The sequence below is a fragment of the Podarcis pityusensis genome, assembly GCF_964106645.2.
Source record: "Podarcis pityusensis genome assembly, chromosome: 3".
NCBI classification, from domain to species: domain Eukaryota; kingdom Metazoa; phylum Chordata; class Lepidosauria; order Squamata; family Lacertidae; genus Podarcis; species Podarcis pityusensis.
Genome location: NC_138026.1, coordinates 7,816,560 through 7,828,431, shown reverse-complemented (window position 1 = coordinate 7,828,431; position 11,872 = coordinate 7,816,560). Strand labels below are relative to the sequence as shown.

General features: G+C 42.9%; 1 protein-coding gene across 3 annotated transcripts in view; it reads left to right on the top strand.

Annotated features, from left to right (window-relative positions):
* Positions 1-725: 725 nt before the first annotated feature.
* NEK5 (NIMA related kinase 5) overlaps positions 726-11,872 on the top strand; it is a 24,406-nt gene continuing 13,259 nt past the window's right edge. Inside the window, exons 1-11 of one of the 3 annotated variants that reach the window (XM_080999067.1) lie at positions 726-931; positions 2,979-3,116; positions 3,398-3,494; positions 4,174-4,271; positions 5,289-5,372; positions 5,841-5,911; positions 6,580-6,666; positions 7,814-7,868; positions 8,146-8,346; positions 9,387-9,453; positions 11,449-11,588. In XM_080999067.1, the coding sequence (XP_080855193.1) occupies positions 3,000-3,116; positions 3,398-3,494; positions 4,174-4,271; positions 5,289-5,372; positions 5,841-5,911; positions 6,580-6,666; positions 7,814-7,868; positions 8,146-8,346; positions 9,387-9,453; positions 11,449-11,588 (1,017 nt within the window). In that variant the 5' untranslated portion in view covers positions 726-931; positions 2,979-2,999. Of the gene's footprint in view, positions 932-975; positions 1,000-2,978; positions 3,117-3,397; positions 3,495-4,173; positions 4,272-5,288; positions 5,373-5,840; positions 5,912-6,579; positions 6,667-7,813; positions 7,869-8,145; positions 8,347-9,386; positions 9,454-11,448; positions 11,589-11,872 lie in introns of those variants that run through there. The other 2 variants (XM_080999068.1, XM_080999069.1) reach the window with 2 other exon arrangements.

The following is an 11,872-nucleotide window of genomic DNA, read 5'->3' as shown; positions in this document are numbered from 1 at the left end:
GATCGCCGAAGAATTGATGCTTTTGAATTATGGTGCTGGAGGAGACTCTTGAGAGTCCCATGGACTGCAAGAAGATCAAACCGATCAATTCTGAAGGAAATCAGCCCTGAGTGCTCACTGGAAGGACAGATTGTGAAGCTGAGGCTCCAATACTTTGGCCACCTCAGGAGAAGAGAAGACTCCCTGGAAAAGACCCTGATGTTGGGAAAGATGGAGGGCACAAGGAGAAGGGGACGGCAGAGGACAAGATGGGGGGACAGTGTTCTCGAAGCTACCAGCATGAATTTGACCAAACTGCGGGAGGCACTGGAAGACAGGAGCATAGCTGTCAACTTTCAGATTTGAAAATAAGGGATCAGCAGCCTCGCCTGTCCCAGAGACCGTCTATGGGATATCTAACAATCCGGGATAGCAGCGGGAACTGGCGCTGGAATAAGGGAATTTTACACAAAAAAAGGAGTGCCAGGCATGCTCTGGCCCACGGCATAGCTGTCAACGTTTCCCTTTTTTAAAGGGAAATCCCCTTATTCCGAATAGGATTCCTCGCAAGAAAGGGGGAAGTTGACAGCTGTGGTCCATGGGGTCACAGAAGAGTCGGACACGACTTAAAGACTTAACCATAACGGGGTGTGTGTTTGTGTGTGTCGTGTAGGTGGCAGCGACCCCCTTCCCCGCCCTCCCTGCTGCGCAGGAGACCTTCCCTCACGGGCCGGCCGAGGCCGTCGCAGAGCGGCCGTTTGCGGAAGCGGCCCGCGCGTCTTTCTTCTCTCCGTCGCCTTGGCAACGCGGAGGGCGGGGAGGAGGCGAGGGCCTGCTCCCTTCACGAGCGAGGAGCGGGGACGCGCTTAGCCCCACCGCCCACCCCATGGCGTCCGGGCGCCCCGCTTTGGAGACAACCCCCGACGTGCGGACTCGGAAGCCGGCTCCCCGGGTAACCCGCGCGTGGGAAACGGAGGGTCGCCTTCCCGAGGCCTCAACCGCCACCCCCTTTCCCCGCTTGTGGGTTCGCCTCCGTTAAAGCAACGACGTCGTGGGGTGGGGGTGGGGGTGGGGGTGGGGGTTGCACTGCCTTCTTTCCTATATGCTTGGTTTCCAATATGCATTTTGTGTTTTTTAATCTTGCCTTTTTTGGTGCTGCGAAGCGCCCCGGAGATCGACGGGTGAAGAAGGGCTAAGGAAGAGAAAGGAGCGCCGTGGAAAATTGGAAGCGGTCACAAAACTGATGGCACAGTTATTCAAAATCCTGCTGGAACTCGTCTCGTTATTTTAACTATCCAGGGAGATCAGCTTCTCAAAGTGCTTTTTTTTTTCCTTTAAAAAAAAATGTTTAGGAGTACTCTCATTTTCCTACTCGTATTGAAGTACTGCCCCTCAATGAGGCCAAATTTAGATTCACAAAATGTTTAGGGGTCTGCGTCCCCCCAGGAAATAAAAAGCACTGCTGATAACCATTGTCACATCCAGAGGTGCAAATTCCCACTTTGAGAACTGCTGCATGAAAAAGTGCGCTCATGCTACCAAGTGGCCTATTATTTGAAAATAATGCTTCAATTTTGAGGGGTGGAGGGGATCTTGAATGACTCGGGTGGCAAATGGATCTTTGTTTTCCCTGGGGTGGTCATCAAACTATTTTTTACTCAGGAGTAGCTCCGCTGAAATGAATGAACATGACTAACTCAGGCCTATTTCAGCAGGTCTGCTCTGAGTAAAACTTAATTGTTTCCGCACATTTTTATATCCAGCCTTTTCCACTTTGTGGAATTGAAGGCTGTGCTTCCCAGCCAAGCAAGTACCTGCAGACCTGCTTAGATTTCAGCAAGGTGACTGCAAACCTGTGCTGTGGGTTATAGAGTGTCCACTTACACACTGACCCAAAGAAAAATGAATGCATCATCAAAGAAATAGGATGCCAGTTTGCCTATCATTTGTGAGCACACAATAATATGTATGGTAGAAATAATTGCTGTAATTGAAACAGAAATAAAATACAGCTCACCATTGTTTGGAAGTATCTGACCAATCTGCTGTTCAGGTGCAACTTCAGGACTCTAGCTGTCTGTTCTTAGAGATGTTTATCTTTAAACCAGACTGTCCTTTGAATTAGAGCAGTTTTTCTCAAACTTGGGTCGCCAGCTAGTTTTGGACTACAGTTCTCATCATCCCTGCCCACTGGTCTCGATAGCTAGGGATGATGGGGCTTGTAGTCCAAAAATAGCTGATGTCCCAAGTTTGGGGAACACTGAATTAGAGGAAGCCTTTAAACAGAAGAGTGTTCTGTCTAAAAATAGAACATGTCAATACTACCCTGGGACCACAAGCAGCATGCGCTTTTCATTTTACTCTAGTTTAATTAAGTATTATATGGAATAAAGCAGCCTTTTGCCAACTTGGTGCCTCCAGATGTTTTGGACTACAACTATCCTCAGTCCCCAGCTAGAGTTTTAGTCCCAAACACCAGTTTGACAAAGGCTGGAATACAGGATGTGTGTGTGTTTCACAGCAGACAGGATGAGAAGGGGTCTTCTGCATGCCATTTGTGAATCAGAAGTATATTTCTTTCACGTGTGCAGTAGGTGTAGCTCCCACAGTCAATGTGATGATAATCAATCTTTAATAAAGGCAATTCTCCCCAAATCTATAAGTTTCATCGTTTCACTTCTAATGGAGTAGGTGTGTGAATATCCTCTTAATGTTTCGGATTGTACCTAATCAACATTTGTGGGACAAACTTTTGAAACTATTCGGTTTACGAACTCTGCAAAACCGGAAATAGTGTCTTAGTTTGAGAACTTTACCTCAGTCTAAGAACGGAATCCGAACGGTGGAAGGGCAGCAGCGGCGGGAGGCCTCATTAGGGAAAGCACACCTCAGTTTAAGAACTGTTTTGGTTTAAGAACAGACTTCTGGAATGGATTAAGTTCGTAAACAGCGGTACCACTGTATTAAGTATCTATCACTTAAATATTTTTGTTTTACAGACATTTCTCTGAATCCACAACATGGATGAGTATGAAGTGATTAAAATGATTGGAGAAGGATCTTTTGGCAAAGTATTCTTGGCTAAAGGAAAGGATAACAATCAACCATGTGTTATCAAGGAGGTCAATTTAACAAAGGTAAATAATCTCTCCTCCCACCTGTCCCAAATGCGCTTACCTTTTAGAGTAATGTTACGTATATCATCTACACTCATGATTCATGACATAGGGAATTAGATATAGTTAGTTTTGGAATGGTTTTATATTTATCCATCTTTATGTATACATGTGTTCAAAACAAAATAAAAAAGTAGATATTTAAATATTCAATACTATATAAATAAAGTCTCTAAATTTCATCTGGGAAAGTGACAGTAATAATCACATGCTTCTCCTTCCTTGTTTCTCAACCAATTTAGATGCCAAGAAAAGAAAAAGAATCCTCTCAGAAAGAAGTCGCTGTTCTGTCCAAGATGAAGCACCCTAATATAGTAGCTTTCTACACTGCCTTTCAAGGTCTCATTTTCTATGGCTTTGTTTGTTTGTTTGTTAAAAAAAACTCTAAGGGTGAGCAGATGCAAAAGAGGACAGGGATTGTGTACCTTTAATAGTTGTGTAGAAGAGGGGTAATCGGAAGGTATTTAAATAAATTATTTCCATCCCAGTGGTGGAAAATTAACAATCTCACAGTGGACCGTTTGTGCCTTTAATTTTGGGTGGTTTAGCTTTTTATGCAGAACCATGAACAGTTGCTCCTTGCACATGTTTGAAAGACACAGGATCACCACATATTTCCTTTGCTTCTAGTTACCCTAATGCTGTGTATACCTAGTGTAGGGTGGGGGTAAAGAGATGGGAAATCTGTAATATCAGCATATTGGAGATAGCCAGATCTTAATCTGTTTGGCATGGAATATGTGTCTCGGTGTTGCGAGCCCGAGAATTTGGGGTCTTTAGTTGAAATCACTATTACCTGACTGCACTGCTCATTGAAGGAACCATGTACAAACATTAAACTTTAAATGACTTTAAGCATTTTTTGAAATAGTGATGGTGGCAAGATTTTTTTTTTTTTAAAAAACACACTGATTTATTGCTTCGGTTAAGTTTGCTATACCAGTTGCCATGAAAGCAGTTAATTGCTGTATTTGTAAATACAAAGTTTGTTCATAAGCCTAATATACTTTTATTACAGAGAAAAATAAGTTATATATTATTATGGAATATTGTGATGGAGGTGACCTTATGAAGAGGATAATTTCGCAGCGTGGAGTGTTATTTGATGAGGACAAGGTAAGTTTGCATTTTGAAGAACTGCCTTTTTTACATTCTTCCATTCAATTATTTATCACAGAAAAAAGGACAACGAGGAGATTGGCATCCTGCCTTTCATTTTCTTTTATTTACCAAGTCATTAAGGTAAAGGTAAAGGGATCCCTGACCGTTAGGTCCGGTCGTGACCGACTCTGGGGTTGCAGCGCTCATCTCGCTTTATTGGCCGAGGGAGCCGGCGTACAGCTTCTGGGTCATGTGGCCAGCATGACGAAGCCGCTTCTGGCGAACCAGAGCAGCGCACGGAAACGCCGTTTACGTTCCAGCCAGAGCGGTACCTATTTATCTACTTGCACTTTGAGGTGCTTTCGAACTGCTAGGTTGGCAGGAGCAGGGACCAAGCCACGGGAGCTCACCCTGTCGCGGGGATTCGAACTGCCGACCTTCTGATCGGCAAGTCCACAGAGCCACCCGCGTCCCTTCACCAAGTCATTAGTGCCATAATAATTTGTGCCTCTGGCAGAGTGATCAGGGATGAGAGGGAGATCCAACAACATCCAGAGAACCACAGGTTCCCTGCTCTTCTTTAAAAAGCTGGCCTCAAACTGAGGTCCTGGGTGCAAATTTTGGATTGAAGTTGAGGGCGCTGGAACAGATGGACCTATCGTGGACTGGGCTTACTTAGAACTACAGAGAGTGAAGCGTGCCTGCTACTCAGGGTCAGTGGTTAGGAAGTTGTTTGACTCTAATCCCAGAGGTTCTATTAGCTAGATGTCTAAATGTCTAAATGTATCTTCTGACCTTGTAGAATAGATAGTTGTGTCCAGGTTATATGTCAAGAGTGAGGTTGGAATCCCTATTTACTGCTTTTTGACGAAGAGATGTATATCTTATTTTTTTCTGATATCTACTGTATACAATATTAAATTCATCATTTTTTACTGGCATGTGTATGTTTTAAAGGAAGTCCCCTCCCCCCCGGTAGAAATCACAGTGGTGGTGGTTTATGGGGTATTCACATTTTATCTTTGCCTATAGATCTTGAGTTGGTTTGTGCAAATCTCCTTAGGACTGAAGCATATACATGACAGGAAGATTCTGCACAGAGATGTAAAAGCACAGGTAAGTCAAAGGGGGAGTGCCTTTCCCCAGTTGCGGTTGGTATGTCAACTACAACTGTTCTTGGACAGGGATCCATTGCTGTCACTTGAGGCTCAGGTGACTGCAGTGGCACAGCGCACCTTCCATCAGCTTCAACTGGTGGCCTAGCTGTGCCCCTATCTGGATAGGTATAGTAAGCAATCTGGCTGCAAAACAGTTTGAGCATATAACACCGCTCCAGGCTGACTGCACTGGCTGCCAAGTTTTGACTTATAAAGTATGGTGGATTCCATTTTTATGGAACTCCCTTCCAGTTGACAAACACCCTCCTTGTTGAACTTCCAGTGCCTACTGAAGCCTTTATTTCAGCAGCATTTTAACTGAATTCTGATCTTGCAGTTTTAAACAATCGTTATTTTCATACTTGTACGCTGCTTAGAGTCAGCTGTGATTAAGCGGTATATAAATCATCACTTTTATGGATTGCAGAACATTTTTCTCAGCAATAATGGAGTGATAGCAAAACTTGGAGACTTTGGGATTGCAAGAATGCTGAGCAAGTAAGCACTATTTTATGGACTCTCAATATTGTTCTTTCCATGCTATGTCTGAAAAGGATTACTTTGTTTTAGATAGTGAAATGTTTAGAGAGTGGGATGTAGACTGGTCTTATTCTGACGCTAACTCTAAACAATGATTTATCCTTATTTTTATTTATAAAATTCATACACTGCTTGATTGTAAAAAAATACCTCAAAGTGGTTTACAATAAATGAAGAGAAGAGGTTGCATCAAGCACCATTTATTTAAGGGCAATAACCATGTTCACCATGGTTCTTTGGAAGATAAAGGTGGTATATAAATGTAAAAAATAAATAAATGAGGGTAGCAAATTAAAAGCTTCCAAATTCAGTTTTGAATAAACTGCAGTTTCCTCTTATATCTAAACTAGGGAAACAATGGTTTAGTCTAACAGATTATTAAGCAAACTGATCTTAAATCACATTTTTTGATCCTGGTTTATTTGAGGGTTCCTATGTCACTGTTGGTTGGAATACAGATTTTCTGTTGCATGTTGAAATGTATAAGTAGTGTTCTAATTTGTTCCTGGAGTTTCCAAATGATGAATTGATGTAGGCATGTATAGTTGTTTCCCCCGCCCCAATTTCCCTATATATAACAAACTTACTGGTCAAAACCATTATTTTTCAACGTTGTTTTCCTTTAGTACTATGGAATTTGCTCGGACCTGTGTAGGAACACCATATTACTTGTCACCTGAAATCTGTGAGAACAAGCCGTATAACAACAAAACGTGAGTCTGAATATTTCTGACGCACATATTTCAACCACATCATGGAAGGAATTCAGTGTTGTCATGGGTTTGAGCCCCATGTTGGGCAAAAAGATTCCTGCCTTGCAGGGGTTGGACTAGGATACCCTTGTGGTCCCTTCCAGCTCTGTGATTCTGTGATAGCACCATACCTTTTCCATCCTCCTGCTTGTTGTTGTAGTTTAGTCGTTTAGTTGTGTCCGACTCTTTGTGACCCCCTGGACCAGAGCACGCCAGGCACTCCTGTCTTCCACTGCCTCCCGCAGTTTGGTCAGACTCATGTTTGTAGCTTCAAGAACACTGTCCAACCATCTTGTCCTCCGTCGTCCCCTTCTCCTTGTGCCCTCCATCTTTCCCAACATCAGGGTCTTTTCCAGGGAGTCTTCTCTTCTCATGAGGTGGCCAAAGTATTGGAGCCTCAGCTTCAGGATCTGTCCTTCCAGTGAGCACTCAGGGCTGATTTCCTTAAGAATGGATACGTTTGATCTTCTTGCAGTCCATGGGACTCTCAAGAGTCTCCTCCAGCACCATAATTCAAAATCATCAATTCTTCGGCGATCCTCCTGCTAGACAACTGGAATTGCCCCATAAGGAGGCCTTTTTTCAGGAGTGGATAGTAAATCTCTTACTTGTAGGTTTTGCCTCTGCCTTCCAATCGCCTGTCTCCCCAGGCACTCCTAGCTTACATGTTGGACATGCCATGTCCCAAATGTGAAAAACCTTTGCTCTTAGAGATTTGCCAAGCTCATATGATTGAAGGATCCTCTCACCACCCCAGCAGGCATTCATTGTCATGAAAACATGAAATCTACTGAACATCATGGGTGATCCTTACATATTGCAAGTAATACTGAGACTTCTCTCTCTCTCTCTCTGAGGCTGACTATGTATTTAGAAGCTTAACTGTTCTATTTCTCTTTTATGCAACTTCTCTGTCATCCTTTATATATCCATCCGTATTATTAAGAAAGCTTCTTAATTTGGAACCTAGGATGTGACCATAAATTTTGTGAATTGTATTTGTTTTTCAATGAACAGTATGAAATAGTTTATTGACTGCATAGTTGAGATGGATATTCTTGTTTTACAATGTTTCCCCACCCCATACTGTGATTTCTTTCTTTTACAGAGATATATGGTCCCTTGGCTGTGTATTGTATGAACTCTGTACTTTAAAGCACCCTGTAAGTACATTAGCAGACTATTTGCAAATCGTTTAATATAATATTTACTAAGAATGAACATTTTTCAAGTGGAACTTTTCAAAGGCAGCAGTTAGTATTGTAACTTTCAATGCTTCTAAATCTTAGACAGCTTAGGAAGGATATTATAGATCTGAGGGGGGTTTTCCTGGGCCACATGGTGATATTTTCCCCAGAAAAGATGCTGAGTCAACATTTTTATTTAAACATCACATTTCACTTGGCAGCTACTATTCATGGCTGTATTTTAATATTTCAGTTTGAAGGCAAGAGTTTGCCTCAACTTGTGCTGAAGATCTGCAGAGGCTATTTCTCACCAGTATCTATGAAGTATTCATATGAACTAAGAACATTAGTATCCCAGCTGTTTAAAACATCTCCAAGAGATCGCCCTTCTATCAACTCCATTTTGAAAAAGCCCTTTTTGGAGAAACAAATAAAGAATTTTCTGCCCCCTGAGGTGAGTGTCTGCTGTGGCTGCAGACAATCCAAACAAATGAGAAAACCCTTCCCTGGTAACCTTCACACTCCCTTCTGCCTCTTTTCACTTTGCACATGGTAGTCACATTTAAGGTGAATGTATAGAATTTACATTCGAGGAGTGGGATTGTCTGACATCAATTGCTGCTAATGCTTGCTTTCCGCAGGAAAATGTATTTATTAACTGAATTTATTAAAGAAGCCCAGAGTGGTAAAACAGGGTGATTAAAAATAAAAATATATTTCCAAACAATGAAGAATATTTTTAAATAGTTGCTGGGAATGGTATCTCTGAGCCATCAAATGCCCAGGTGAACAGAAATGTTTCTGAATGCTTTCTGAAGGTGAATAACGAGGGAGAAAGAAACACCTCACGAAGGAGGACATTAAGCAAATGGGGAACCACCACCAAAAAGGGCCTGTCATGGGGTAGTGCCAACTGGGCAGCCCCCAGCAGCAGCACCACCACCACCAGGTCATCCCCTACTGATTGTAGGGCCCCAAAATACCGTATTTTTCGCTCCATAGGGCGCACCGGACCATAGGGCGCACCTAGTTTTTAGGGGGGGAAATAAAGAAAAAAAATCCCCCCCCAGCCCCAAAGAACAAAGAAGCCAAGACAGCTAGCAGGATGGATCCCGCTGGCTGTCTTGGCTTCCTCTTTAGCCACGCACAACCTCTCCAGCCGGGAGAGGCTGCGCGCGGCTTCCCCCGACCCCAGCCCCCAGAACAGGTCCGGGAGCGGAGGCAAGGTTGTGCAGCCTTGCCATCGCTCCCGGAGCTTGCGGGCTGGGGGAACGCTCCGAAGGTTTGCGGATAGCTGCCTGAAGCCCGGGGAGCGCAGTGGGAGTTGGCACTGCGCTCCCCGGGCTTCGGGCTTTGGGCTGCAGGCTGCAATCTGCAAGCCTTCGGAGCCCGGTGGGTACTAGTGGATCACCCCACTTAGCAAAGATGCAGCATAGATAGATAGATAAATAGCTAGATATGCATGTGTGTGTAATCTGTTATATTTGCTTTTAGATCATGGAGGAAGAATTCAGCCACACCGTCATTCACAGAAAACGGTCACTAGATTCACTGCCATCAGGCAAGCTGTTGCTCACTAAGGTTTATATATACATATATATAAATGAAAGCATAATGCTTAAGAGAGAGAGAGAGAAATTTGTTTTAAATGGGTATTGGTACTGAGATAATTAGTCAAATTTCAGTGAAGATGCTGTATAATGAATATGCATGTTCCTTCCCCTTGGGGACACGGTGGCATCAAAACTATTGAGCAGATGCGTGTTACTGAATAGGGCTCTAGTTTACGGGTTGTGCTTTCGAGGTGGTGGCCCCATTCTGCTGGTGCTGTAAGTAAGAAGTAGGATCAAGAGGTATTTTAATTATGTATTTATAGAAATATTTATATAACACTAATTAATAAACAACATATCAAAGTGGTTCAGAACTACATAAAGCCATAAAATAAAAAGCATATAAAAAGATAAAATCAGTTAACTACTGTGGTAGTATGTATTCTTAATTGCCTGCATAAGCCGACGGAATCAGAAAGTTTTCAGCAGGCATTTAAAAATCGAAACAGAAGAGGCCTGCTGAATCTCTGTTGGCAGAGTATTCCACAGAACTGGGCTGGTGACGCTAAAAGCTTGGTTTCTTGTCGTTGTCGAATTAGCCTCGCCAGCTTGGGGGAATGATCAGCAGCAACACTCGTGCAATGATTGAGCTGGGATATAATGGTATAGCTCTTAAGATCACAGAACTGCTTTAGTCAGGTGTAGTTTTCTCTCCAAGAGAGTGAAACTTTAGTTTATATATTGTTTATAAGTGTTGCACTCAAATAAATTCAGGCCTCTGATTCTGTCATCTAAAATGTAAAACATGGGTAGAATTATTGTTGTTGTTTAGTCATTTAGTCGTGTCCGACTCTTCGTGACCCCATGGACCAGAGCACGCCAGGCACTCCTATCTTCCACTGCCTCCCACAGTTTGGTCAAACTCATGCTGGTAGCTTCGACAACACTGTCCAACCATCTCGTCCTCTGTCGTCCCCTTCTCCTTGTGCCCTCAGTCTTTCCCAACATCAGGGTCTTTTCCAGGGAGTCTTCTCTTCTCATGAGGTGGCCAAAGTATTGGAGCCTCAGCTTCACGATCTGTCCTTCCAGTGAGCACTCAGGACTGATTTCCTTAAGAATGGATACGTTTGATCTTCTTGCAGTCCATGGGACTCTCAAAAGTCTCCTCCAGCACCATAATTCAAAAGCATCAATTCTTTGGCGATCAGCCTTCTTTATGGTCCAGCTCTCACTTCCATACATCACTGCTGGGAAAACCATAGCTTTAACTATACGGGCCTTTGTTGGCAAGGTGATGTCTCTGCTTTTTAAGATGCTTTCTAGGTTTGTCATTGCTTTTCTCCCAAGAAGCAAGCGTCTTTTCATTTCATGACTGCTGTCACCATCTGCAGTGATCATGGAGCCCAAGAAAGTGAAATCTCTCATTGCCTCCATCTCTTCCCCTTCTATTTGCCAGGAGGTGATGGGCCCAGTGGCCATGATCTTGGTGTTTTTGATGTTGAGCTTCAGACCATATTTTGTGCTCTCCTTTTTCACCCTCATTAAAAGGTCTTCTTTCACCCTCATTAAAAGGTAGAATTATTACTTTGCTGTTATAAGGTAGCATTAATTTTATGCATCTTCTAGTAAAAGGTGGGCCAATGTATTGCCAGTGTATTGTGTGCAAACCACAGAGGTACCTGAACACTACACCCTTTCCCTGATGAGGTAGACTAAGCCAGGTAATGTCAGTTCCCTTCTCACTGGAACTAGAAGAATGTTTTAGATCAATAGAAATAGATGGTGGTAGGTACTTCAGTAAGCATTGTTCAGGAGTAATTCTCATTACCTGTGTGCTCACATTTTGGAGCATATTTAATTGGAGCCGAACTGCACATTTGGTGCCAAACAGGATTCCCAACTCAGTGTATGCTGCTGGTCATTCTGGGGTTTTGAAGGGGAGGGGCATAGGAGTATGATACTGGAAATAATTATCAAAACCTTATTTAATTGAATTATCAAAGGAGCTCCTGAAGTTCAGAAATCAAGAATCCATGATCGTCATTCACCCAAAATCAAGCTGGAGATGCTTCCCAGAAAACAAGAAATAATGTATGAAAATGAATGGAAAGCTCCTTCAAGGCCCCAGGATCCTATTAATCAGGTAATAAATAATAAAAATAGTAATTAAAGTTCTCTTGGTATTTACCATATTTTCCCGTGTATAAGACCAGGTTTTTTCCCTTAAAAATAATGTCAAAATTAGGGGGTGTCTTATTCATGGATACATCTCCCCCCCATTTGAGTCCCCCAAAAGAGGGGGTGTCTTATAGATGGAAAAGTACAGTAATTATTTAATAGAGTTATTGATTTGTCATGTGCTTTCACTTTGCAGCAGTAAAGGTAAAGGGACCCCTGACCATTAGGTCCAGTCGTGGCCGACTCTGG